Source organism: Lampetra planeri, chromosome 41, assembly GCF_965212315.1.
Source record: "Lampetra planeri chromosome 41, kcLamPlan1.2.h2, whole genome shotgun sequence".
Lineage (NCBI taxonomy): Eukaryota > Metazoa > Chordata > Hyperoartia > Petromyzontiformes > Petromyzontidae > Lampetra > Lampetra planeri.
The window spans coordinates 741,796-768,203 of NC_136147.1; the positions used below are offsets into that span (position 1 = coordinate 741,796).

The 26,408-nt window shown below is 48.3% G+C and overlaps 2 protein-coding genes across 10 annotated transcripts in view; both read left to right on the plus strand.

Annotated features, from left to right (window-relative positions):
* LOC144732039 (transcription factor 7-like 2) overlaps positions 1–6,759 on the plus strand; it is a 167,852-nt gene extending 161,093 nt beyond the window's left edge. For 3 of the 8 annotated variants that reach the window (XM_078613243.1, XM_078613239.1, XM_078613240.1), the window contains exons 13-14: positions 2,462–2,548; positions 5,450–6,759. In XM_078613243.1, the coding sequence (XP_078469369.1) occupies positions 2,462–2,548; positions 5,450–6,662 (1,300 nt within the window). In that variant the 3' untranslated portion in view covers positions 6,663–6,759. Of the gene's footprint in view, positions 1–2,461; positions 2,549–5,427 lie in introns of all 8 variants that reach the window. The other 5 variants (XM_078613241.1, XM_078613242.1, XM_078613246.1 and 2 more) reach the window with 4 other exon arrangements.
* Positions 6,760–23,585: 16,826 nt separating this feature from the next.
* SEC24B (SEC24 homolog B, COPII component) overlaps positions 23,586–26,408 on the plus strand; it is a 39,365-nt gene continuing 36,542 nt past the window's right edge. For both annotated transcript variants that reach the window (XM_078613256.1, XM_078613257.1), the window contains exon 1: positions 23,586–23,795. In XM_078613256.1, coding sequence (XP_078469382.1) covers positions 23,759–23,795 — 37 coding nt within the window. In that variant the 5' untranslated portion in view covers positions 23,586–23,758. The remainder of the gene's footprint in view (positions 23,796–26,408) is intronic.

A 26,408-nucleotide genomic window follows, 5' to 3' on the forward strand; every position in this document is an offset into this window, starting at 1 on the left:
CCGTTCGGTTTCACGAAGAAAAACTCCCGGCACGCAGCGCGAAACGTCGGGCGTCGTGCCGAACGAAAAACGAGCGGTACGACCTGACTAACGACATGGGAGAAGTTAATTCATCACTGCTTGCGGTTGTCAATCAGTCAGTCAGTCAGTCTGCTGCTGCTGCTGCCGTAGTCATTGACGAGAGCGCTATGTGGCGAATGCATCACAATGTCGGGTTTCTTTCCCACGGACGTGGGAGTAGAATTACTCGGGCAGGTTTTTTTTTGCCTCGAAGTTTCCCCATGTCAGGTGTGACCCGTGGAATTGAGGTGAATGTCGGGGAGACATATCGCTTGCCTCCGCTCGCTTGCCCCAGCCGCTCGCTTGCCCCAGCCGCTCGCTTGCCCCAGCCGCTCGTTCGCTAAGCAAGCCTCTCCTGCTGGGAGCAACTCGGGCTTGCCGAAGGAAAATGGCGCTCTTTATTGAAAGAAAAAAATAAAATCAAGGCTCGGCTTTCACGCAACCGCAGTTAAAGAGAGGTAATTTCTGCTCGGTAAACAAGCGCGGGCCTTGAAACTAAACTATTCAGCTTAGATTTGGGAGTTATTTATAGAGAACTTCCCCCCACTCTCCCCCGCCCTGCCTTCTCCTCCATGAGCACATTTCACGTAATTCGATCTAAGTGAGTCAAAATGTACTCCATAAAACTCGCTCTGCTCGCGCGCATAGGTGCTGTTTTCTTTTCTAATGGCGTCTTTACTCCGTGGTAAAAACCCGGGGGGGGGGCGAGCACAAGTGGCGGTGAAGTGTGGCTGGTAACAGCGTGGGGAGAGCGAGAGAGAGAGACACGCACATCTCGCAAACGCCAGCAAGCTTGTAACGCTTCCAGAGTTGCACACGGCGCTTAATTATCCCTCAAGTTGAACCTACCGGCACTACCGGCAAAGCCGACCGTAACACTATTAATGAATATGCTACGCACGTAAAACAATTATACTTTCTCCGAGCGGTTAGTGATTCAAATTTCATCCTACTTGGAAAAAAATAAGTTTGGTTCACAAAGGCCACTTCGTTCGATGGTTTTCTTTTGACCACTTTAGTCTCCGTGCTGGTGAGGTAAAGAGTAGGTGAAGTGAACGTCTAACTCGCTCTGCTTGCAAGTCCCACATGCCGTTAGAACATCGTCCTTTAAAAATAAAACTAGCGTCGCTACATTTCCTCGGAACAAATGTCCTCTCTTTCCCTTTTTTAATAAGCGGACGTTTTATCAGATGCAGTTGTAATAGCAGCAATCTGCTCGCCCTTGCCGCTAATGACTGCCGCGTGTGCGACGAGCGAAGCGTTGGCGGGACAAATACTCAAAGCAGCGACGCTGCAGCCACCGTGCAAGGTCGCATTGAAGAGGCCATTTTTGATCGATAACATTAAGAGACAGACATTTACTTTTTTTTAAGATTTAAGGGTCGTAAATATTTGCCTCGTGGGTTATTTTTTTAGACGAATGTTTAATTCCGCCCCCCACCCCCCCCCCCTAAAAAAATAAACTTGGGCCTTGCGTGGAGTTATTAAAGCTAGACTCTGGCCGGCCATTACTTTGTTGGTGTTGAAGTCGCCTTTTTGGCTATTAAATTTTCCGCTTGTTTAAATGTTTTGTTATTGCCATGTTGCTCACAGCACCGCTGGTTAAAGAGCTGTCCTATTCACGTTGTCTTTAATCTATTGACAGTAAGTGCAGTTCTTGTGGGCTCGACCCGACTTGTCGTACACTACAACGTCGTACATATGAACGTTCTTTCTTTTCACGAAGAAAGAACATGCTCAAAGCACCGATGTGAACGATTATAATGAAGGGTTTTTTTTCTTTTTTTAAGCGTGTAAATGCACACTTGATTAACTGGGATTTTGACGATCAGCCACCCCAGCCACGTTCTCTCGCTGCCAAAGGTCGCGTTCGGTCCTTCCTAATGCTCTGACTTTTTTTCCCTGGGTGCATGTCCACAGTTACTGACTTCCTTTGCCCCTCTCCCCGCCCGTCTCTCCTGTGCCTGTGTCTCTTCCCCCCTTTTTTGGCTATGCGGCAGTCTGTAATGAGGATAATTAGCCTGTGGTAGGTACTCGCTCGATTACCGAACCTTCTTTGTCCTTCTCTGTGCCTCCTTCGTCCGTGTCTCTTGCACCCGATAACCCCCCCCCCCCCCCCGCATGCGTTAACCGGCTCCCGCGCGTCGCCGTCCACCGCGAGCCAGCGGGCTCTCACGCGCGCGTTAACGCTGCCGGTTCCCCTCGTGCTTGGCAGCAATGGCTAGGCCACATCCACCACCAGCGACGGTGGTGAAGCAGGTAAACGAGGATGTTCCCGCCGCCGCGTTTTAACGTTGAACGGAGTGTGCGTTTGTATGTGTGTGTGTGTGCGCACGCGCGCACGCGATTGCCTTGCGTCGGTTGTGTGCCAAACATTGCCCTGAGCCCGTTTCGCCCTCAGTGATGTCACCGCCCAGGGTGCTTGGCTTGCAGACGCCTCCCGTCCAGCCACTGGCCAGGCTCAACTTTGCTTAGCTTCCGAGATCAAGTGAGGGCACTCTTAAAAAAATTCAACTACTAACAAAAAAGCAATGCTTGTTTATATTCTGTTCTATGAAAGTGGTTACAGTAATTTTAGAAGGAGTGGCTTCTTCTTGCATTGCACATTAAAAAAACCTATTTAAGTCTTTGCTCAAACAATACCGTACAAAGACCTCCCCCCATGTCCTTCCTGGTCATGGGGGTTTGACTATACTTCACCACGCTGGTCAGTGCGAGTTGGTGAAGGAGGGGGTTGGGGGGGTCACCCAGAACCGCTTCAGACATCGTCGGTCACCACTGATGTTAGCCGTGGCACGTCTCGCGAGCTTTGTTGGCCAAGGTAACCGTGAGCCATTGCACCAGCTGACGAGCACACATCCGGCCCAGCGACACGCAACCTTCCGCAAGACGAGTGACGTTAAAACAACGTCCGCTTATTTTATCGAGCGCGATTGTTTAAATTGTCTCCGCCCATCCCCGCTCCCTCGCTCGCTGGAGCCGGTTGACCCATTGCCGACTCACGAGCAGCTTCGTGTGAGCCTAAGGGCCACGCGACGGCTGTGGAGTCGACATCGATCGCTCCACACGCCATCGCCCTCCGCGCAGATTCGTCTTCTCGGCCAGCGCTTCCAACTCCTCAGCGACCGTCACATTCAGCTCGGCAATGTTTGGCATCACACCTTCATTCGCCTCAACCTAAACGTTTTAAATTAGGTCGATTATTATTGTTTTCTCACTTTTACAAATTATGTTTCAGTCCCATTGTCGTTCACCAGAAGGGTCATTTAAAGCAATGCTGTAATCTCCGGATTGTGAGATGCACCGTTAAACTTTGACCCGGTATTGGTAAAGTGACGAATTAATTGGCTAAACAGGCAGAAAACCTGGACATGGTGTTGAAGTCACCCCCAACTTTAGCTTTGATAGACGTGGAGGGAGAGAGGGGGGGATGTGTATCATATAATCCGGAGAATACAGCAAATGTTTAATTTGCCATGTGTACGAAGTGAAGGATTGTAAAACGAGGCTCAAAGCTCGCACCATATTGACATCTGGTTGCCATTTTGAGCGCTACCTGGAGCGGCGAGTCGGTCCGCTCACGCCGAACATTGCTGCCAGGCTCCAGGGAACTCGAGTGGTAGCCCGCGGCGGTGCGTTGCTCGTCGCACAACCCCCCAGCGTACTCCCCCATCCCCCCCTCCCCACTTTACATCCCATTCCGTTCTTCGACAAGTGCAGGGAGGGAAAAAGACGGATTACGCGTGGCGAATTGCCAGAGGCCTCGTTCCGCGTAAAGAGTCTCAAAACGTCGCAAAAAGAACCGACCCAAAACAAAACGCGCACGCTTTGCGTCACGAGTTAAAACGATCGCTCAGGTCTCTGTGTGACGTGGCGCTCCTGCCCCCCGCCAGTCCCCCCCCCCCCCCCGCCAGTCCCCCCCCCCGCCCCCCAACCGACTGCCCCGCGCGCACGAGACGCTTGTCCCAGCGCTCGCCCGCCAGACGGGAACCACGTTCCATGCCGCGACGGCCCCATTGGCATTCTCGCCGGTCGTAAACTCCCGAACTTCATCGCCGCCGTGAGGGCCCTCGCTCAGTTGTTTTCTTCAAGCGCCACTCCGACTTCTGCCCCGTTCGCGAACAGCGACGGTGAATCGAGAATCGCGACCTCCCGAGTTCGCGCGCTTTACTGCCGTGCGCGACATCCACGTCGTGCACGGCGCAGCCGGTTCTTTGCAGTAAATGAATTGACATTTCATTCCAAACAAAACTAAATTCTGATGTGCTGCTGCAATATTTACATTAGACACTGCACTCTGCAAATGTAGCGATATCCCGCGTGACAGTTTAGCGTCGTGTTAATGTTGCTGCATTGGCCAACGGTACCTACGAAAGTGGCACAGTTACTGCTGACAAAGCACGCTACGCAAGTAAACAGCTACAAAGCAGTTGTTTACAACTGGATACGTTTAATTTCGATACTGCAGAAATAATATCAATTCCTGTTTAACTTGGCAGCTTATTGATTGGCAGTTAGCTTATTTTGTCGTCGGTAACATGATTATGCATTGTCAGAGTTTTTATTTAAAGACGAGGAGTGTGCCTTGTTTAGGTTCAGAGCTCCAAAGCGTTGGCCCAATTGTAACAAACTACGAGAGAACAGCACTCAGAACTATAAACTTAGACCAAAGAAAATCAAAGAGATTTACAATTGGCAGCACAAAAACGTCCATGTCGTATTGAATACTAAAAATTCAACCTGCAAATTATTTTCATTGGCAATAATAAAAATTAAATCTCATTTCAACTTGGAGATTTCACTTCACAAACTCCCGCTCATTTGCCGCGTGTCGTTGCCATTCGCACATTCACTTTCGTGTCGTTCACGTGTCGCTCACGTGTCGCTCACGTGTCGCTCACGTGTCGTTCACGTGTCGCGCTGTACACCTTGAGGACAAATTCAGGGGCACTAAAGCTGACGGCTAAAGCACTAAAACATTGGGCCACCTAAACTGGTCTGGCAGTCAAGGCTTGCCGGGCAAAATCCTCGATTTCACCGTCTATGCCAAGTCCCTTGCATTTTTCCCCCGTTCGTTTTGTCAGACACAGAGCGCACACTTCAAAACTGCGGGTGAAATAGGTAGCTACTTGTTGCGTTCCGGCGTTGCAGAGCAGTGCATCACCTGTACGGTGATGACCTGGTGCTTTATCGGGCCCGCTGCTGCCATTCGAGGCACTGCCGGCCCCGCACACCGCACACAGGTGTTGCACTGCCCGGCCGCCAGATGTCCAACAAATGAAATGTTGTCCGAGACGTGGTAACGCTTGATTGGATCGCGTCGACCGCCTGATGTGTGCCATTAGTGACTCTGCGCTTTATTCACAGATAACTGTTTGCCTGTTTTCAGGAGGAAAAAGAAGTGTGCTCGCTACCCATACGACGATGACAGCTGTGCCAGCAATAACTCTTCTGACGAAAGCATGACCGACTCGCTCCCCGGCTCGCCAGCGCGCTGCCTGTCGCGCGGGCGCCTCCACCCTGGCGCCGGCGACCACCCGCACCACTCCCCAGCCACCTCCACCGCCGCCGCTTCGTCATCCCAGCGAGACAGAGACCCGCGGGATCTCCCGCACCCGGACTCGGCCCCCAAGGAGAGCCACGGCCCGCAGCAAGCCGAGCGCCACGGCTTCGAGCAGGTCCGCTCGCCCGCGCACTCCCACCCGCTGTACGGGCCGCCGCCGTTGCTCCCGCCGTCCCACGACCACTCGAACCACCACCAGGGCGCCGGCCCGGACCCCTCGCGCCTGGATTACCTGCGCTTCGAGCGGCCCGCGGTGCCGGAAGCGAGCCGGAGCCCGATGGCGCGGCGCGCCGACAAGCCGAGCCACCACCACGCGGAGCCGTGCCAGCCGCCGCGCTCGGACTTCGCGTGCGGCGAGCCCGGCCAGAACTCGACGTCGGATAAAAAGCAGCGGTCCTCGCACGCGGAAGCCGGCGCGCCGGCGCGCACGGAGGACGGCGCTCAGCAGCAGTCGGAGCGCCCGGGCAACGCCCCGGCTCACGGCAGGCACTCCCAGCACCACAAACGCGATCACGCCGCGCCCCCGCAGATGAGCCCCTTCGAGCAGACGCGGGCGCCCAGCAAGGACAGCCCGACGCACGCCGGCGCTCAGAAGTCGGCGCCCTCCTGCTCGTCCGACTACAAGCGCCTGGGGCAGCCCTACGCGGAGCACCCGCACGCCGCCCACCCCAAGTCGCCGCGGCTCGACCCCGCGCACGCGCCGTCGCCTCTCGCCGCCAAGCCCGAGATGTTCTCCCCGTCCTTCCCGCTGCCCGTGCTCGGCCCGCGGATGATCCCCGGCGCCACCTCGCTCCCCTCCGCGCCGCCGTCGCACGGGGGCCTCGGCCGCCCCCTCGCGCAGCCGGCCGCGGGCCTGCCCTTCTCGGCGGCCCCGTCGCCGTTCTCGCCCGGCGGCTCCCTGTCCTACTCGCCGACGCAGCACGTGCCGCCCTCCTCCGCGATCGCCTTCCCCCCGTCGCACTTTGCGCTGCAGTTCCACCACGCCATGCTCCTGGCGCAGGCGCAGCCGCTGTCCCTGGTCACCAAGCCCAGCAAGTGACGGCGCCGCGTAGGCCCCCCCGCGACGACGCCACCCTCCGCAAGTCCCTCGCCCATCCCCACCCCCCACGCCACTCGCGGCAACCGTGGTGCCGGCCGGCCCTGAGCACACCAGACCCCCCCTCCCCCTCCCCCCCAAGTCAGTACCGATCCCCTTCGCTCACTCCAGACCTAGAGCCACTTCCCGACTCACTCCAGCCTCTGCGCCAAGTCCACAGACAGAAAACTGCTGGTCAATATTTGACCTTTTGCTTCGCAATTTCTGAGGTCCTTTTCGTGTGTAATCATGCATTTTATGAAAACATTTTATAAAACATGTTCCACAGCGACTATAGAAGATATGTTTACCTGATTTCTACATGTATGATATTATTTCCTTTTTGGATTGTTGGGTGTTTAGCTTTTAAAATACAAAATTGAAAAAAGTTTCAACGTAAACTTGATCCGTTTGTTTTTATTATTTTTTTAATTGAAGACTTCCAGCGCAGGAGACCTTGAGTGGACGGTGGTTATTTTTGATATATATTTGTGCCGACGTTTAAGCCAAGTCATTGTACATTGGTTAGAAATGTGTGTGTGTGTGCGCGTGACTCTGTCAAGCTCCACCTTATTTTGGCTTTTGTAATATGTAAGCACCCATTTCCTCTCAAGTTGTTAGCTTAACGTCTCATGGCAGTGGACACCTGCACAGTTTGTAGCTACTATGTATTTATTAACCTTGCTTGATGGTAACAATTTAGCTTTCATTTTATTTTATTTTTTCAATCGTTATTGCATTTGTTATATTTTGTACGCTTGTTTTTGCGGAGAGCGAGAGAGAGAGCGACCGTGCGAGAGAGAGAGAGAGAAGAAATATTCTGTGGCCAAATCTATGAAATTTTAAAAGTGACAATTCTTTTTTTTGGTAATAAGTGCATTGTTGTCACATAAAAAAAATATATTGGGGGGCGGGGGGGGGGGTGGGGCGGGGGGACGAGGAGAGAGACGATGTTTAGTACAAGTTATGAATTTTTTTGGTGGAATTGCATTTTAACACATTGTACATTCTATGGGTAAACTTTGACAACGTGTCGAGATGTGTAATTTGCTGTTGACCTGCGAAAATAGGACGAGCACAGAATTCAACCACAGAAGAGAAACCAACCACACGAACTTGCGATCCGTACTCGGATTCGAAAAGAGTTGAAATGCCACCTTGTTAATATTTGCTGTTTAAAAAAATGCTTTGAGAGTTTCCTCGTTGAGATTTTGTAATTTGCTTATTCTGTACATGTCTGTAGCATGCTTTTTTCTCCAAAAATAAAAAAACACTCATTCTGGTTTTTTACCCTCAGTATTTTTTTCTTCTGAAATCTTTTAGATGCACAGCGAGTCGCTCAACTGAGATTAAACGTGTGTGTGCACGTGGCGAATGAGAGCACGTTGGTTAAGGTTCCGTCTCGAGAGCGTAACAAAGACCCTCCGTGTCGCTCTTAACGGATCGTTGGGGTGGATGCTCTGAACGATCACCTAATGAAGGCCAGCAAAGGCACACGAGGGGGCGGGTGGCGAACAATCACGCCCGACCGCCTTTGTTTCCCCCGTGGCGATGTTCACATACCACACCTTGTATCCATTTAAGGCCTGGGACTGGTTTGTATTCGCCGCTGTTATTGGCCGTGAGCAAGAACTGAACTCGGATTAGATCGTGTTAATATTGTGTCGTGGAAAGAGAATCAGAATCTTTATACTGGAGAAAGCCGCTAAGCTGTGAAGCTATTTTTTCAGAAATGTCCAGTAGGGGCAGGTCAGAAAGTTACAACAACAATACAAAAACACGATAGGAGTGCAACGTATAGGTAAGGTATAAATCACGGAAAAAATTAAGCTCAAACCAAATAATATTTACCAGGTAAGGCCCGCAGAGTTATAGAGCTCTTTTTATTATGCGACCTGGCCATGAGTGATAGCCTAATGAAGGGCCTTCACGTGCAAATCTAAAGCAGTTAAAATACCTTAAACGCATGTTAAATGTGGAGGGGAAACCGGAGGACCTGGAGACAAATCCATGCGACCACAGGGAGAGCGCCATGCAAACACCAAATATCCACGCGTCAGGGTCTGGATCGAACGCACGACAATAAAAAAAGTGTTCCTTTCGAAGATCTGAAGGGAGAAAAAAACATCGTGATGGTGATGTTGATAATATTTCAAAATCAATTAATCAAACTTTATTTCTGTAAAGGCGCCTTTCTTAAAACCAAGACCCCTGTAAACAAAAGGATCGTCCGTTGAACATGTGAACCCGTGCAATAAAAAATGCCATTTAGGTTGATCTTCGACCATACACGTCGTTACATTAATTTAGTTCTCATCGGTGATATGCAGGATTGATCCGGGTACACGCGAATTGAGTTCACGTTGCAAATGTGGATGTAGCGCGTGTGGCTCCGTTTATAAATAATTATAATAGCCTCTATGCATTTGTGTGGAACCAGCTAAGAACCAGCACGCAATGGAATGGCAGCGTGGAGGGGTTGGCGCAGTGGTGAGTGCACTGTGCCCTGAACCCAGACGCAGCCACGGTTAACATCAGCGGTGATGGATAATATCTGAACCGATCTTGAGTTCCCCCCCCCCCCCCAACTTCACCAACTCACACTCAGGAGGGCGGTGAAGTATGGTCAAAACATTGCTTATGACCGACACGGCGCGTGGAGGGCTTCATCCAGCAGTGGATTGACATGACTGAGTCTCGGCATGTGGGGGGTGGGGGGGATGTGGAAAGGCTATATTTTAAACTTCTTGACTTAGGCGTACGTTAACAACGTCCTCTGCAGCTGAAACTCCAGGTGAATGTAGTTAAATCACACGCCGGAGTTATTTTGTTATTCCTTTAATTATTACAAAAAATCCACAATTATCCTAAAAATGGGATAAGTGTTTAAATCTATTAGAATCAAGTTTGCACTCCCACGGATTTATTTTGGCTCTGACGGATCGTGCACACTCCAACATATATACAGCGCACACTGAAATTAAAACAAACCGGCATAATTTGATTTACAACATACGGCAATGTTAATGTATTTATTTTCATTTTGAGACGCCCTGTTAATGATATCCAGTCAATTCTCGATTATGCAGAATAATGCGCGGTTGTAATGGCCCAAATAATTCACACACTGATAATTAGTAAGAGCAGAACTGAAGTTTTTTTTTTATAATAACAATTATTAAGCGTTAACAGAACTGCAGTTTTTTATATCCAGTTGCAACTCCACGAAGGTGACGCTGAATATTAATGAGCAGCCTGCACGTCTTTTGGATGTGACCGTCCGTACATCCCTCCAGCCAGCCAGCCAGCCAGCAAAACTTGTTTTCGATTACACAGTTACAGAGCCGTGGCACGAACACGGCTCAACGCTGTGGGTGACTGCGTCATGGAGGCGTCCTGCGTGACGTCACACCGCTCACTGGCACATCGCCCGGCCGCGTTGCAGTCAGCCAGCCATGAATCATGAATCCAGCCAGGAACCCAGCCAGCAAAACTTTTTTTTAAGTTATACTTAGTATGATCATTTACATTTGTAACACTATTCGCTCGCTCTCGAAGAGAGAGGACGACTCGGTGCGGAAGGAGGAAACGCAGACTCAGCGGGAAAGGCAGCGGTCACGTGGTGAGCCGGCGCATACACATTACCCAAGCTCTGTGATCCTCTATATATGACGGTGTTATCGGCCAATTAATGAGCGTTTACATGTGGGAGGAAACCGGAGCACCCGAAGAAAACACGCGCATGCGAGGGGGAAACGCTGTATCCCACTGCGCGCGCTCTGGGTAAGCCAGCTCTATTCCCACAAGGCACGGCAGGTGGAGTCAACATTTGTTGCTGTACTGCCTTCTCCTGGCAAACCCAGGGTATGACACCTCGTCGCTTGGAAGGGAGTTTGACAACATTTAAACTGGTCCTGGGCGACCTCTTGGTCGACTTAGCCTTAAATGAGTAGCTGACGCGGTGTGTGCCGGGCGTGGTGTTGGTCACCCATCTCCCCCTGTGCCGGGACCAGCCTTTAGGTGTGCTCGCTAACAGCACTTGCCCCAACAGTCTGCGGAAGGCTATGCGGGGGGTCTTTGCCTTTATGTGCTGCATTGGCTGCTGCACAGCAGACCAAGGCCATGCGGTCTTCTGTAAAGACAAAGATCCCCCCTATAGCCTTAACAGACTCTTGGGGCAAGTGCTGTTAGAGAGCACCTATGAAGGCCAACACGGCACACGAGGGGGTGGGGGTAGCCAGCAACCACGCCCGGCCGCCTTTGTCTCCCCAGCGCAGATGCTTACACACCGCACCGAGTACTCCTTTGAGTCCGAGTCGACCTAGGGGAGGGCCCAGGAGCGGTTCATATATCCGCCACCTCGCGAAAAACCGCGCAGCAACTCGCGAACGACGAGGGGACGTGTGCGGAGCGCCTCGCGAACGACGAGGGCATGCCGCAACGCCTCGCGAACGACGAGGGCATGCCGCAGCAGTGTCATCGAGCTCCCTTGCCGCAGTCCCCGCAGCCCGCACGAGGTGGCATGAATCCTTGCTGATTCCTGTGGTGGCTTCCTCGGCCTGATCGGCGGGCACCTTGAGGGTGACTTGGCCATAGGCCCAGGGAACTGTCCTGGGAGTGAGTGCCAACCTTATTGCAGACCAATTCAGACCTTACTGGTCACCCCGTGCCCATTATACATCTCAGCGTTCATCCTACAACGTCCCATCACAAGGAAGAAACACAAACAAATAGACAAAAACATGTTTGGCCAGTAATGAAATGGCTATACGTCGTATGGACCTGAAAACTCAATTTCCCCGTACAAGAACACGGGCAAAGCGTATGGGTTGACAGCGATGTGAGTGAATGGTAAACCCGTTCTGCATGCCGAGCTTGGCCTGTGCCCATCTGCACGCAGCGCACACACAAAGTCACATTTAGTATTCCCCCAAAAACTACAACTGTAGGTTGTGTTCGTCAGGGCGGTGTGAGGACTGGACGCACATTCTTGTTTACGTCTCAGGGGCATCTTAATTCACCACACACACACAACACTCACCGTGAGCCAATACCCTTTCTTGTTACTAAACAAAAAAAAAATCGGCAACTTTTATTTTACAAACTGACGCGCGTCATTCGTAATCGGTGGCAAGATCCTAGTTTGGGATTTAATTGCCGCATCGAGAGCCTCGAAGCGTCACTCGCGTCGGGAGTGGCGCTATCAAACGGTGCCTTTGTTGTCGACTTCTTCTTCTCCACTTCGTCTCCCTCTCCTCCGCCACCGCGAACCTCCCCACCCGCGTGGCTGCGGCACAAAGCCGCGAGTTGTAACGCCACTTCTACCCCCTCCCCTCCCCCCCTCGACATTCCCACACACCGAGCCCGTGGCGGTGGTGGTGGTGGACGCACTCGAGTCGACCTGCGTGCGGGTCTCTCACTCTCTCCGTCTTTATTGTAAAAGCGCCTTTTGTGTTTGACCCGGGCCCGCTGGCGCTGCGAGGCGAGCCTCTTCTCCCGAGGGCAGGCAGAGTGGTGAGGAAGGCTTCCATGGGGGTTTCACGCGACCTCAGAGGGCCCGTGAGCCAGAGTAAACGTGGCCTCGGCCAAGTCGAGACCCCACTGCTCCTCCATGTGCCAGCTGCCACTGCTAAGGACAACATTCACCCTCCTCCTCTGCTTGCCCCCGTGTCTCTCACCGCCGCAGGGCAACGCTACGGGGATATGATGCCAAGTCGCTGTGTGTGTGGATTGTGGGTAACGTGGCCACCTCGACAAACCCACAACAACAACTAAAAAACCCAGGAATACATTGTGGGAAGAAGAAGAGCATGTTGAACTTCTTTCGCACCGTACACGTAGCCAACCGCACTAATCGGAGGTGCGGGAAAAAGACAACAAAACTAAACCCAAAAAGCAGTTCGAAAGAATTAGTGTTCAATCTCAATTTAAAAGTGCATCGCTCCAGTGCACGATCGGAATATCTCACAACACCAGAGGGCGAGTGAACTGCACGTGAATGCGTTGTCCTGAGTGGTGCGTTGCATTATGATTCTAAAGCAACTGGCAAAACCAGGGAAGACTTTACAGAATTCCCATGACAGCTGCCCCAACAAGAGGATGACCTTGCAACCACATTTATATCATTGTTAATTGTACGGCTCTTTGTCAATCGACCGATGCGTGAAGAACCTCCCCATGTCGCGTTGGTCATGGAAGTTATTCTTGACCACAAAAGCACTTCAGTGCAGATAAACTAAAACTATTATTTTTATTTTACCAGGTAAGGCCCACTGAGCTACGTAGCTATTTTTTCAGAAGCGACCTGACCACAAATGATCGTTCAAGGAAGTGCCTCACCACGTGGAAACTCGTAGCAGCAAAATACTCCAAACACATCGAGGTGAAGCAAAGGAGGCCCAGGACTGGATTCGGATGTCACTTGCCAGTGATGCCAACCTCGGCTGGGCATCGAACTCAAGTCGCCGGCTTCATTGGAGCCGTGTGCTAACCTAAGCACTGTGCCACCACTCCACCCCGATAATAAGAATAATATTCTTAGGTTTTTTCGGTAAAGTCACGTAGGTAAAAATTAAAATTAAAAATTTTTACCTACGTCACTTTACCGAAAAAACCTAAGAATATGAATCCTTGCAGTCACGAAAGCTTCAAATCTAGAATAAGAATAATGCTAAACATATACAGGGAGAGATTTGTGATTCCACAACCCAGCAGGACGTGCAACAGGCTAAGGGTCTGCTGATGAGACTCGAGTGGAGTAGAATTCACGGCAGGATTTAGTTTCCTTTGGATCTTTTTTTTTACGAACATTAAAGAGGTTTATTTTTCTTTCGCAATTTAACTCTTGTTGGTTTATTGTGTAAAGATGGGAACGTTTGTGAGGAGATAAGTTCCCTTCAGTTCTTGAGCGTGAGCACGATTATGTGTTGACAATGTATGCTTTTTTATTTAAGTTTGCAACCCGGACAGGAAACTCGCTCGCAATAATTTACTTTGAAAGCGATTTAATGATCGTAAAACAAAATGAAAATTTGAATATTTATTTTTAGATCGGCTTTAACATCGAAAATGATTGTCAGCAAACCGCGTGAGCGAGCGTGTATTTTCACCTGAGTTGTACTCCGGTGCAGACACTTTACACAAATCTTGATCAAGCCTCTAGAGTTGTTATTTCAGTCAGGCAGTGCCAAGAATATGACGTGATACTCATTGTTTACAGCCCTTTTGTCGACTCAATGCTGGATAAAGGTCCCCCAACACATCGTGATTTGACCAAACTTAACTCAAACTCAGGGGCGGTTTCTTCATTAGGGCGATTGGGCGACGCACCACCAATGTCATTCAACCACAGTCACGCTAGCCGTCACTGTACCTCTGGATATAGTCCAATCAGCGTCATGCTACGTTCTGTGGAGTACCGCCTCTTTTTGGGCGATTTCCCTCCGGCTGAGAATCGCCCCGAGTGGTCCCATAGACTTACATTCAAAGATGTTTTTTTTCGAACGGGGGGCGCTGCAATGCATTCTCTATGGCTTCCGGGAGGGCTCGCACTAACATGCTTACGTCATCATACGTAAGCACGTTTCATCCAACAAAATTATTTCTTGCCACCTAGTGGAATCTTTAATAAAAGAAACATGAGTGGATTGTATTAATAGTGAGTATAGAAACAAACAAGATGTATTGTAAGAGTCACTTTATTTTTCATTAATATTAAAGAAGTGAAGTTGCCTTTACATGCTTAAGCTGTTAATTTATCATTTGCATGGGTGGACCTTATCCTTATCAATCATCCAGACATTTGCACCCCCTGAGAGATTTTGCAGGAGCCGCCACTGCTCAAACTGATCAGTTGGTGGAGGAGTGAGGCGGTGGGGGGGAGACATGACCAGTCACCACTGCATTGACCAGCGTGGTGAAGTATGGTCAAACAAACCCTCACCAGCCACCCAGCATGCATATGGAGGCCCTCATCTAGGAGTGGATTAACAAAATGACTGTAACAGTATATTATTATAATTTATGTGTATAATGGTCTCTGATCCATATCGTAGGTTATATACAGGGTGTTTAAAAAATTTGTAACACTTATATAATACACGATGACATGATAACAAATAGTAATAGCTTCAATAAGTCAAAGAGTCTCCACTGGAATCTGCTCCGGGTGGTCTCCAGAGCCCGGAGACACATTTATTGTGGTTTTGTTGCAAATTCTCAGAAGTGGTAACATTTTTTTTAAGCACCCTGTATATTTACTTTAAATGTTTTTCTTTAGGCACACTGGTGTTGCACAATGACTGCTACTAAAATGACGTAGGCTTGAGCACAACCTGGCGCTCGAATGGATGATGTATGTATGTTGAACTTTTTTCGCACCGTACGTATCAAACCGTGCAAATCGTGGCCGATGGTCAAGAGTAACGACGAGGAGTGGCAGAGCCCAAACGACGACCACCACAACCACCAGGGCGGAGAAGGAGGAGTGAAATCGAGTCGTGTGCAGGAGGATTCGTGGGAGCCGGCGACGCCTTGGAGAGGGCCTTTGACCGCTAGTGGGTAGATCACACAGCCGAAGATGACGATTCAACTTGCAATTGAATCACGTTGAAATTTTCAAGGTCATGATCAGTGAAGGGGAATCAGAATATTTCGCACGAGAATAAACGATTCATCTTCTGAACGCAATTGTGTGTTTTTTTTCTCTCTCAAAGGATGAGAGTGGTGCGTGAGAAATGCGCGCGCTGCCCTTTGGTGGGAACATCCCGTCCGCCAACTTGTGCATGTAAAGGATCCCGTGATGTTGCAGCCACACGTCGGCCAGAGTGAGGCTGTCACGTCCTGTGACCAACCGTGTCTTGAAATATTCCCAGAAGTAAATATTCCCAGTAACAGTCTTCAAAATAAAGGAGCGTAAAATAAAATAAAAGTTCTTATAAATACACGTTGTACTTATTTGCTGAAGCTTAATGCACGTATCTTTTTATTGTCATCAGCAATGATTCATCCACTGCTGGATGAAGGCCTCCCCCGAACCGACGCCACTCGTCACCGTCCTGATTTCATCGTTCCATCATTCACGGTGGACATCCTCTCGGGCAAATTTCTCTCCTTTGACTGCCACTCCGTTATTAGTCTCGACCGCTGGTCCCTTCCAGCGGCGCGCTTTGCCCACGTCTGTACTGGACATCTGTGAAAAAGAGCTTCATAGCTTATCGGATTCCTCCAATATAAATAAATAATCAGATTCTGAAGTCACTTTTATGAACAGTAAAAATCATGTCTCTAGCTTCTGTATATGTTCTCTTATCCACAAATTCTTCTGTCTGTGTCACTCATTTACACTCTTTTCAACTTTAGCTGTATTTTCCTTGTCAGCGTTTGAGTAATATATATTGACATATTTGAATCTAGATTGAAAACTAATTTCTTTAGAACTGCTTTTGTGTTTAGTGTGTTGTCCTTCCCTCGCACCACCGATTAGTAAGGTTGACTACGCACGGTGCGAATTAGTTCAACATACAGCCATACGTAATATTTGCGAATCAAAACACTGTACACAACAGATGCCTTTCTCGCAAAAGTGCCATGTGCGGTTTGGAGTCGATAAAAACAACACATTGGACTGCTGTGCTGCATGTGCTAATTGGTCACCAAAATATCGTTTTGGCGTGGAATTAACCCAGAGGAATTGCCAGCGTGTCCCCTTTAAAAACAAACATATCGCATGATGCATAGCGATATTAATGATGGTACAATCATATTAACCAGACACTTCAGATGTGTGGGTATGATTAAATTATGTCCTTGTGTGTTTGGCTAACGTCCAGGCAGCTGGGTCAACTGAGTGTGAGGAGTGCATGTCCCATGCCAGGTATTTTCGCCAATTCCCTCCTAATCGTGCAGTCGGGGGGAGGTGAGGAGGATGCCTTCATCTAGCAGTGGATTGAACATGGATGATGGCGATAATAATTAAGACAAAGCATGTACCACATGTGAACAGAATGCGCAGTATTGATGACACCCGCACCTCCGATTAGCACGGTTGGATACGTACGGTGCGAAAAAAGTTTTACATACATATACGACGTGCACAGCAATTTATCCTGTAGCCTGACCTTGTTTAAAGTTAAAGGGGGAACAGGGGGTCGGGGCAGTGTACGAAAACTAATGGGGGCATTACAAGCTCTGTGAAAAGCGCTTAATAGCTCATCGGATTCCTCAAGTACAGTATAAATGCATACTCTGATTCTGAATGTTAAACCCTGACAATCAGAATGAGTCATGATCCGGTCTGCCTGTGTCTATGGTGCGATCTGCCGTAGCTCTCACCCCCTGTGTATGTACGAGGAATGGCTGTATGGTACCTACTTTTTTACTTGACGGCCGCATAAGAATGCAGAGGGGGCATCGCCCTCCCCGGCGCGACGTGTCTGAGAGCAACTCGAGGCGAAGGAGGCGAAACAACCGAACGCACTTGGCATCACGCCGTCCCCGTCTGCAAACGTGACGGTTGAAATGTCGACCAAGGCATTTAGTAGTAGCAGTAATAATAATTTACTTATTTATTCATGAAAACCACACGGATTCGTATAGGTTTATTTTTTCCGGAGTGTTTTGCATTGGGTTTTAATTTTACGATGTGTCCAGCCAATTTGTGATGAGTTTATTATACGGGGATGGAGCCGCAGCACCCGGAGAAAACCCACGCTCGCGAGGGGGCAACGCTACATCCCCGTACAGATGGAAACATATGGCGATTAGTCCGCTTGATGGCCAGCACTGTGGCGATGTGCCATACCCTGGTAACATAACGCAGAATGTGGCACACACCCTGCCCACGGGAAGGGTGTTTCCCAACCTTTGTGCGGTGATCGACCATCCCTCGCTGCTGCCCCGACAGCGCTGTATTACAGGGCACGGGCATCGCCACCACCGCCTGGCTTGTGTTTGGTTGACCGCAGCCACGCGACTTGAGTATTTCTCCAGCTGATCAGAAATTGCTGACATAGCAGCCAGGAACATTTTTCTATTGAAACCAAATGTTTCGTTTATTATACATTTTTTTCAACGTGCCACTGTAAAGTGTTTGTTGTTTTGCGACGGTAATAGAACAAGTTGGTTTATTAGCGAAGTTAAACAAATAGTTCGCCAAAGGAATGTATAGTGTACCACCAAATTAAACTGCACTGATTTGTGTTTTTTATTGTAATGTATCGCGCAGTATATTGTTAGCAATCAGTGCTAATGGTCTGCAGATGCGTGGGGTGTATACACAGAACTGAACCACTGCATGTTACGATATTATATTGAATAAACTGTACAGATGAATGGACTCTAAACGATTAAGAACCCTTCGAGATAAACATTTAGAAGAATAGAAATGCCATTTAAAAACATACAAAAACGTAGAAATGCACTTATGATTAACAGTACATTACCAAAAATAATAATTATGTTTACACTATGCTATGTGTAAGAGAGGTTAAAACTCAATGCCTTATTTAAAATTCCATGATGAAATTTAAATAGGTATATCCTGTAATTCCACATTATAGAGTGGGGTGATTATTGTAGACATGATGAAGTGCTTAGCAGTGGTGAAGAGCTACCTGTGTGTGATATTCAGAGTTCACAGTAATACAGCGCAGAATGTTATATATTGCCAACAGTGCTGTATAATGGGACTTAATTGAAACAGGTAAGAGCCTACTGGCAGAGAAATTTGGCATGTAAATATCTAATCGTATGGTAAGCATTGTTAGGTAATTGTCCCACATGTCAGCTAGATGAAGCCATGCCCACAATAGTGTGATACCACAGCCTCGTGATGCCACGTGAGGCGACTTACTCCACTGCAGGCGTCGTCGCAGGCATCTTCCTGCCTTTGGCTGCTATTCTGTCACCAGTCTCTCCCATTGGCCATAGAAGTTTCCTCCTCCTCCTCCTACTCAAGCCCACTTCTGAATCAGAATATCATAATCTTAATATGTATTCATACTGGAGGAATCCGTTGAGCATAAAGCTCTTTGTCATATGTTCTTAGGTTTTTTCGGTAAAGTCACGTAGGTAAAAAATTAAAATTAATAAAAGTAAAATAAAAATAAAATAAAAAATCACGACGTTTCGGAGGCAACACAAGCTTCCGTCTTCAGGTGGAACTGTCACAGCACGATTGCTGTATCAAGTGAGATAAATTCCAAGAACACAGTATTTGTATATATACTGGTTGAGGGTGGGAGGAGCCAAGGTAGGCCCTGAATATTATTTTTGTGAGGTTCGGTGCGGCTGAAGCACGCTGTTAGGAATGAGCCTTTGTCAGATGTCCACTTATATTCTATAACAGTAAATCTGATTATTTCAATTGGCGTTTGTTCCCTGATTCATGTGTTACTCTTTCTGCATCTCGGTGTAATTTAAAGCATGCAATTCTCCAATGCCTCTGCATTTTGAGGTGTTTTTCCATTATATGTGTTAGTTGTGCATGTCTCTCTCCATGTCATAGCACACGCAACAAAAATACTCAACATATTCGTCAAAAGCAGATTATATGCACGGATTGAAAACTTTCTCCAGGCATGTTGCATTTAAATCCAAATTGTATTGCATTGTTAATGAGAAATAGTTAGAGAGCAAGACAGAACCAGACCATATGATAGACATAAGAGTAAAACTCGTGAAGGGACTTTATGCAGATCTCTAAAGAAAAGAAAACCCTAAATCTAATATTTTTTTCAGATGAGGATGTTCCATATGCCCTTCACAATATGAATTATGGAAAGCCCCTGGACTGGATGGAATCAAGTCAATTTTATTTTGTTTAACCCAGGTGAGAACGCAAGAGACCCAGGATAGTCTCATTTGCGAGAGTGACCTGCAATGAGAAGAACGCTGTGGTCACCATCATGAAAAGCACAACCAGCTGCTGGGTTAAATTAGTTGAGCTGTTTACAAAACGTATATCCAGAAGCGAAATACGTCTCACGTAATGATTCCTGAGTCATTATACTCTTGAACATAAAATACACGGTTACAATGATGCACAAATCAACAGGGCATTGAATACCAACACCAAATCAAATAACACGAGCATTGAAACTTCCCAAGTAATTAAAACTATCAAAATACCGTACATTGCGGGAGTAACTGATAAACTAGCCAGATGTTTGGAAAAACAAAACATCCTAGTCCGATTTGGCATAGTACATAAAATACAAAATTTATATCTGGTACAAAAGATGTCTTTCCGAAGCTATCAACAGAAGGTGTGTACAGGATTAACTGCACGTGTGGTAAATGTTATGTTGGGCAAACAGGACGATGATCAACACGAGACTAAAAGAACATCAGAGAAATATTAAATTATCCCAAATACAACTGTCAGCAGTAGCAGAACACGCGTGCCAACAAGGACACTCAATTGATTTTGATATTGTTGAACTTTCGTGCAAAACTAGCTACTACTGGCCAAGACTAATTTGAGAATCTATCGAAATTGAAAAATCAAAATAAATGTAACCGTTCGGATAGCTTAGTTCTACGTGGAAGCGAATCATCAAATAATACATTATTTAAATGCATGCCTACAAAGGGCAGTGTATTTAAATAGGGATTACCGTTGGGAGGGCTATTTTAGTAAACACAATAGACAGGAAGGACAAGTTCAAAGGGTTCGCAAAATGCACATGCATCATGTACGTTGCCTCAGTAATCTCCCCCCACATTGTGCAAGAGCGCAGAAGCGTGGTCACCACATCTACGCCTCTATATAAGGAACGAAACAGGTGGACTTCTCCACAAATCTGGCTGTCGCCTGATGAAGCTAGTTGTAATTACTGGCGAAACGTCGTACTCAAATAAAAAATGTTCTGGCTTGGCTCTCCAACACACCGGTTAGTGCTGTACTAGTGACGAATTGGCCACGCTCTGTTTACGCGACAACCCTTACTAGTTGGCTGTGTCGGGTGGTGGCGGGTTTAACGACACATTTATATATTTACGCGATCTAACCCAAGAACCTCTATTATGGATAAAAAACAACCCATTTGCAGAATTACAGATGCTATTTTGCTGTTTATCACGCGTACCCCATATAATTGTTCACAAAGGTCACACAGAACTGAATAACGCTAAATTTTGAGGCCAAACAACCAACCGAGCAAGCTACTGGTAGGAACCTCCTGGTTACACCAGCCCACAGGGGATTATTGTGTCCGTCGTGCAGGGAGGGGCTGGGTGGGGAGGGAGGGGCTGGGTGGGGAGGGTGGGGAGGGGCTGGGTGGGGATGGTGGGGAGGGGCTTGGTGGGGAGGGTAGGGGGGTGCTGGGTGGGGCTGGGTGGGGGGGTGGGGAGGGTGGGGAGGGGCTGGGTAGGGGGGCTGGGTGGGGAGGGGCTGGGTGGGGAGGGAGGGGCAGGATGGGGAGGGGCTGGGTGGGGAGGGTGGGGAGGTGCTGAGTGGGAGGGGTGGGGCTGGGTGGGGAGGGGCTGGTCACCCCGTGATGCCCTTATCAAACTCAACATTTAACCTACTCACGCCGGCTTGTGCCCGCCCTCACAGTCGGCCATATTTGCGGAATACACCACGCCGCCGTTGACCCTGGCCATTGACCGAGCAACCCAACGTTCCTACCAGCTCCCTCCGCAGGAATGTGTTCTACCAATGGCTAAACAAGTACTGTGCTATCAGACGTCCAATGATGGATATCATTAACATGTGATGATGTCCACTGCTGGGCGGTGGTGGCTCTGCACGTGCCCTGTAACCTAGCACTGTGGAGGCAGCAGCGGGGCTTGGTGGATCGCTGCACAAATACTCTTTGTTTTTTTCGGTGAAGTCACGCATTTTATTGATTATTTTACCTACGTAACTTTACCGAAAAAAACAAAGAGTATGAATCCTTGCGGTCACGAAAGCTTCAAATCTAGAATCACTGCACCAATGTTGGGGAACAGCCTTCCCGCAAACAGGGTGCGCGCCATCGTCTGCGTCCTGGTACCAGGGTATGGCACGTCGACACAACGATGCACAGCAAGCGGACTAATCGCCATCTGTTTGCATCTGTATGGGGATGGAGTGTTGCACCCTCTCGAGCGTGGGTTTTGTCCGAGTGCTCGGGTTTCCTCCTCACGTGTCGTCGTCGGCATCGCAGTCGTGAGAGACCATCGATGTCTTGTGCCTTGGTTGGTGAGGTCTCAGCGCAGCGTCTGCTGCGGCTGCCAAGTCCAATCCGTGAGAGGCAGACATGGCCGCAGTTTTCTTGGTTCTTTCGGTAAAGTCACGTAGAAGGGAAGTAATAAAATAATAAAAATAAAACATAATAAAATAATTCTCACGACGTTTCGGCCACAACGCAAGCAGCCGTCCTCAGGTGAAGACCAGGTCTGTCGGGGAGACAGCGTCTGAATGAAACACCACCAAGCTTGGAGCGTCTATTTAAGCTGGGTTGGAAGGGGGGAAGGGCGCCTTGACAAAATAATTTGCATATCAAGAGGAATTTAGCATATTTATGGGAAATGCAAGTATGTGATTAGTACTACTTGTGAAATGCGTAGGAGGTGGGCGGGGGGGTTTCAAAGTCATATTATGCCCGTGCATTATGCAGGATTAGCAGCATCAAAGGGAGGGGATAGGGGTAGCATTAATAAGGGAAGGAATGTTAATAGTATGTAGCTGCAGTAACTAAACAACCACGTAAAAAACTAAAGTATAAACTACATAGTATCATCAGTATACTAAATATACTCTCCAATACGCTGTTTTATTTTTATTATTTTATTACTTCCCTTCTACGTGACTTTACCGAAAGAACCAAAAAGATGAATCCCTGCAGTCACGAAAGCTTTAAATCGAAATAATAAAATACAATTCTCACGACGCTGTCTTTCCGACAGACCTGTTCTTCACCTGAGGACGGCTGCTTGCGTTGTGGCCGAAACGTCGTGAGAATTGTATTTAATGTTTTATTTTTATTATTTTATTATTTCCCTTCTACGTGACTTTACCGAAAGAACCAAAAAGATGAATCCCTGCAGTCACGAAAGCTTTACATCGAAATTTAACGTCCCCTTCGTACACCAATTAAATGTAATATCATTTTAGAGAGTTTAGTAAAAGTGACACGCAATGGATCGTGAAAGGGTCGCTGATAAGATTGGTCAAGAATGCCTGTATCGTGTGCGTTACGTGACCGATCAAGTTATTCAGATTCAACACGAAGCTCTGTCGGGCGAATCTTGTCGCATAAATTTATTCTGAGGCCAAATTTTGACTTACAACTTTCGTGACTGCAGGAATTCATATTCTATGGTTCTTTCGGTAAAGTCACGTAGATAGAAAATAAAATAATAAATAAAGTGATTTAATATATCACAGCCTGTTCCTGATGACGACCGCTGGTGTTGCGATCGAAACGTCGTGATATTTTTTATCATTTTATTTCTATTTTTTATTTATAATTATTTTTTCTATCTACGTGACTTTACCGAAATACCATAGAACATGATATTATTCTGAAGCCCCCCTCGCCCCCCCCCCCCACTTCTCGCCCCCCCCCCATTCTCGCCCCCCCCATTCTCGCCCCCTCCCCCTTCTCGCCCCCCTCTCACCCTCACCCCTCTGCCCCCTCTCGCTCCACTCCATCCCCCCCTCGCACCCCCCCTCTCGCCCCCCCCCCCTCTCGCCCCCCCCCCCTCTCGCCCCCCCCCCCCCCCTCTCGCCCCCCCCCCCTCTCGCTCTCCCCCCCCTCTCGCCCCCCCCCGCACTCCCCTCTCACCCCCTCCGCCCCCTCTCCCCCCCTCTCCCCCCTTTCGCCCCCCCCGCGCTCCCCTCTCCCCCCTCTCGCCCCCCCCCGCTCTCCCCCCTCCTCCCCATTCGTAGTGACGTCACTGCCGGCGCACTGTACACAGACTGTACGGCATCACGGCTCGCCTTGGACCGCGGCGTCCCTGCCGCTAATTTCTTCACTTTTAGTCGCCCTCGACTTGAATTGATTATTCCGCTTTTACTAATCCTCTCGCTTTGTTCGCAGTCGTCGTCGGTGGTGAGAGGGGGAGGGGGGACGATGTCGGCTCCAGGTCGCGAGCTGCAGCGCGACAACGGTGAGCGGCGCTCTTAATGAATGGAGGGGGTGGGAGACGAGGCGATTTGGGCCCTCTCACGCCTCTCTCACGTCCCTCAGTCAGACACTCACTCTCTCTCACTCTCTCACGCCTCTCTCACGCCTCTCTCTCACGTCCCTCGCTGTCAGCCACTCACACTCTCTCCTCTCTCACGTCTCTCTGTCAGACACTCACTCTCTCACGCCTCTCACGCCTCTCTCTCACGTCCCTCGCTGTCAGCCACTCTCTCACGTTTCTCTGTCAGACACTCACTCTCTCACGTCTCTCTCCTCTCTGTCAGGCACTCACTCTCTCACGTCTCTCTCACGGCTCTCTCGCCCCTCTCTCGCTGTAAGGCTCTCACACATTCTCTCGGATTAATTATTATTTAAGGCGGTATGAAGCTGTCATTGCCACACACGTCGATAATCGATAATGAACGATGGGAGAGGGGGTGATAAGAAATGAGAAAGAACTGGGCTTTGCGCCTAACCTCATTTCTATCTCGGTGTGAGAACTGAGCTCTACCCGCCCTGTGCTGGAGAGGTGCTGGCGAGGTTACTGGGCCAGGATTAAGCGCCTCTTTGTCCCCACGTGTCCCTAGCCGGGCTCGGTCCTCTCCCAAGCCACCAACATTTAACGTGGATATTGTGTTGGTGCCTTCTTTGGAGAGGTGGTGAGGGCACTACGCTATACGCCCGGTGACCTAATTAAACTCCCAGACACGGCTCACATCAGTGGCGAGTAATATGTGAACCAGACCCGTGCCTCACAACCCACGCTGACCAGCGAAGTGAGGTTAAACAATCTCCGCGACGAACACGGTGAGGGAGAGAGGCCTTCGTTCGTATATTTGTACTTATCTATTTATAACTTTTTTCGCACCGTACGTAGCCAACCAGTGGATTGACAAGTTTCTTATAGTTCATATTTTAAACCCCAAAGATGGCTGAAGAGTTAAAATAACAAGTGATGTCACGGTACTCACGTATTTCCCCCCCTACATTGACCCCTCGTGACAGCATGGATGGTTGTGGAGTTGGTCTCACTCTCACTTGTGTGGCCATGTGCCAAGCCCTACTGGTTGGTGATCGATTTGGTCCTGGAAAGCCTCTTCCCTTTGCGGGAACAGTTTTGTTACCGACTGGTCGTGATGGAAACGTGGCGACTGCGATGACAAATGATGCCAACACCTGCCTACGTACGCTTTGTGGGGCCCAGCATTTGCTGTGTTTGTTCTGTCCAGCTGCTTGTATGTACACTGTAGTTAATTTTACTTAAGCCTTAGCCTAAGAACAAAACAATTGACTTGGTTGTCCTTCAGACAACATAACACGTCGTAGCTGAAAGGCAACATTTTGTCGGCACGTAAATTGCATTACCCGATTGTAGTGGGGGGTGGTGCTGTTAATATTGGGTCAGCACAGCTGAGTTTGTTCAGACATTGTTATCATATCTTTGATTGAAAGCATTGTTCTTGTTTATCCTCTGGCAAAACACAGCCTGGGGGCTTGTCTATTATCCACAGTTATCAGAATTGCTAATTATATAATAACATTCTGCCTTAACCCTTTCTGCACATCTTACCCAACTGTGGTCTCTTTTTGAGTTGTATACATTCTTGTAACAAAATTCCAGTGTATTTATAGAACGGATAATCTTTTTTGTGGGATTAATTCCATGCATATCAATGTATGGTTTCTTGATAGAATACCACAATTAACTTTTTAAAATCTTATCTGTACCTGAAATTCTATTTATGTGTACTATCCCCCTACATTTACCAATCTCGGACATGTTTTGTTGAAGTAATAACAGCGTATGAAAATCTACATTATACATTATAACCTTGAAATGTGATGTTTTGACTCAAAATAGCAAAAAAAAATTTCACATGAACACAATTTTAATTATCAATATGTTTGCTTTAATTGAAAACACCAAGGGATGTGGAATGGACAGATGTCCATAAATTATGCAATCTCTCCCGTCCCCCCCTCACTTGCTCAGATTATAGAAATAAAATATATTGCTTTTTCGGTTTCAGAATAGCTGTCAAATTTTTGAGCAGGGATTGCTGGTCACAGGATGTGAGAAAAGTGTCTAAATAGGGACACATGTGTCTTTTTGTGAAGCGAATGTGCCAGGAAACGAGAGTTGCAAAACGGAGAAATGTGGAAAAGGTTGGAATTGGAGCAAAGACTGCAAAAAAAAATATTGCCACTCACTGTCACATGCACCGAAATGGTTTGGGATAATTCCAGTGAGATGTTATTAAATATGCTGGGTTTGAGATTCCAGTTTTTAAAATGTGCCTTCATGACAACATTTCTATTGGAGGTTAATCTCAAACTCAATATATATGTGGTCCAAATATGCCAGAAACAGTGTTTGGCAGTGTTTGGCATACTTCGATCTGGTGACCTGAGTTTTATTACAAAAAACTCAACACATTGCTCAATAACACTGCTTTGAAATAAGAATATGTATGTATTAGGGGTGCCACATTGGCGAGATGTTTACGACCTCGCTTGGTATACAAAGTAATTCCGACCCTGACCCCTCCATATTTGGAGTTTGCATGTTGTCCCCGTGGATTTTTCTCCGGTTTCT